Genomic DNA, 2,000 nt, shown 5'->3' on the forward strand with positions numbered 1-2,000 from the left:
GGGGCAGGGGTGCGGGGCGGGGCGCCGGGCCTCGGCGCCGGGCTCTCCGGGCGGGGAGAGCGGACAGAGAAGGGCCGGGCTCGCGGAGGGCCCGACAAGGCTGCGCGAGACAAAAGCTGCCGGCGGGGCGAAGGGTGCGCGCGGCCGCTGCGGAGGTTGGCTGCGCGGCTTTGTGCGCCTGCGCAGGGCGGAAGCCGAGGGGGCCGAGCTGCGCTTCTGCGCCTGCGTGGAGCTGGGTCCCGGCGAAGCTTCGCCCGGCTCCGGGCGGGGGGCGGCCTCCAACGCGCGTGCGCAGACTTCCCCGGCCCGCGGCTGGCGCCCTATTCCCGGCGGTTGAGCCGCACCGCCCCTCGCCCGGTTGCCGTAGCAACCGCGTCAACGCGCCCGCGCGCCCCCCCCCCCCGCCGCGCGGGTACCGCCGGCGACGTCGAGGCCACTTCCGCGAGCCAGACGGGCGGCGTTACCGCCTCCTGCCGGGCGGGCGGCCCTGCCTTCCGGGGCCGCCTGCGCGGGGATGGGGGCACCCCGCGGGCCGGGCCCCACGAGCCCCCGCCCCGGCGGGTAATGACACCCCGTCCTCCCTCGAGCCCGCCCGAGCCACCCCCCTCCCCGTGGTAACGCCCCCCCCAGGAAGAGTCCGGGGCCAAGTTTATTCCAAATTCACCGTCTCTTTAATTAAACTCTGAATAGTTCTCCGCGCGCGGCGCGCTCACCGCTTGAAGCGGTAGGTGATGGGCAGCAGCAGCTTGCTCTTCTTGAGCGCCTGCACCTTCTTGAGCGTCTCGTCGTCCAGCGCCAGGAAGCAGCGGCGCGAGTACTCCAGCAGGCGCTCCTTGGACGGGTCGAACTCGCCCACCTCCGCCAGCTTCTCGGGGGCCACGATGAGCAGCTCGGCGATGGGCGTGGTCAGCGCCACCGTGTTGCGGTCCACGCGGTGGTGCTCGAAGGCCCGCGACATGCTCTTGAGCTTCTGGAAGGTGCCCAGGATCTTCTTGTAGCGGCAGAGGACGCCGTCCGCGTCCTTCACTGCAGGCCGGCGGGCGACACGGGCGAGGGGTGGAGGCAGCCGAACGGGCACAGGAGACAGGGGTGACATAAACTCGAGGCCAGACGCGGGCCGCCGCGGGAGAAGGGAATGGAAACGGCAGGACAGCCGGGACAGGGTCGGGAGAGGTGCATGGGGGGGGCGGGGGGGAGAGGGGGCGGGGGATAAATTGGGTTAAAGGCAAGGATCCCCAAACCCCAGGGACTCCCCCATAAACAGGAGGAAGCAGGCTCTGCAAGGCCGAGGGGCCCCTGCCACATTGGGATCACAAGACCCAAGAGGCACCAACATGCAGCTGGGGCAGACTGGGCCCAGTGCTAGCAGCAGGGACCCCCAGGCTGGGACAGGCCTGCTCAGAGGTCACCGGCCAGCACCCAACCCTCCGCCCTGTGCTCACCCCGCTGCCTCTCCCGGGCCTTGGGCTTCCCAAAACGCCGCCTGCCAGCGCCCCCCTTCTGCCTCTGCCTCTTCCTCTCGCTGTTGCTGCCTTCCTCAGATGCTCCGCTGAGCGAGGACGCTGCAGACTCCGGGTCTGAGGCCTCGGCCCCAGGGCCACCCCGGCTGTCCCCCTCGACCCGGCGGGGCCCAAGCTTCACCCGGCAGTGGTCCTCTGGGAGGGGACAGGGAAACACATATGAGCTGCAGGAATAGGGGTGGGGGCGTAAGAGTTCCATCTGCAAGGGGCGGGGGGTGAACCACAGGTCCCAAGGAGACCCAGGGATGGCCTACAGGGAAAGCAGGGATGCTGGGGGGCGCCGCCCTCTCCCTAGGGCCTGGATGCTGGGGGGAGCGGGGTTGGGGGGGGTATCTCCCTAGGGCCTGGTTGAGAGCTCAGCTGGTGCCTAAGGCTGGTGGCCAGGGGTCAGGCAGGCTGAGGGCACAAGTCAGGCTATGGGCTGGGGAAGGCAGGCCCTGACTTCAGGTCACGAGGGTCCCCCAGAAGGCTGGTTGGAAG

At 70.4% G+C, this 2,000-nt stretch overlaps 1 protein-coding gene across 1 annotated transcript; it reads right to left on the bottom strand.

Moving 5' to 3' along the window:
- Positions 1–709: 709 nt before the first annotated feature.
- Positions 710–1,655, bottom strand: CCDC106 (coiled-coil domain containing 106; the record flags this gene model as incomplete). The annotated part of the gene is made up of 2 exons (XM_084259944.1): positions 710–1,026; positions 1,443–1,655. Coding segments are annotated over 2 exons (530 nt in total), but the record flags the coding sequence as incomplete, so codon positions are not given.
- Between the last annotated feature and the right edge of the window lie 345 nt (positions 1,656–2,000).

Source organism: Talpa europaea (assembly GCF_964194135.1).
Source record: "Talpa europaea genome assembly, contig: HAP1_SCAFFOLD_571, whole genome shotgun sequence".
In the NCBI taxonomy this organism is placed as follows: domain Eukaryota; kingdom Metazoa; phylum Chordata; class Mammalia; order Eulipotyphla; family Talpidae; genus Talpa; species Talpa europaea.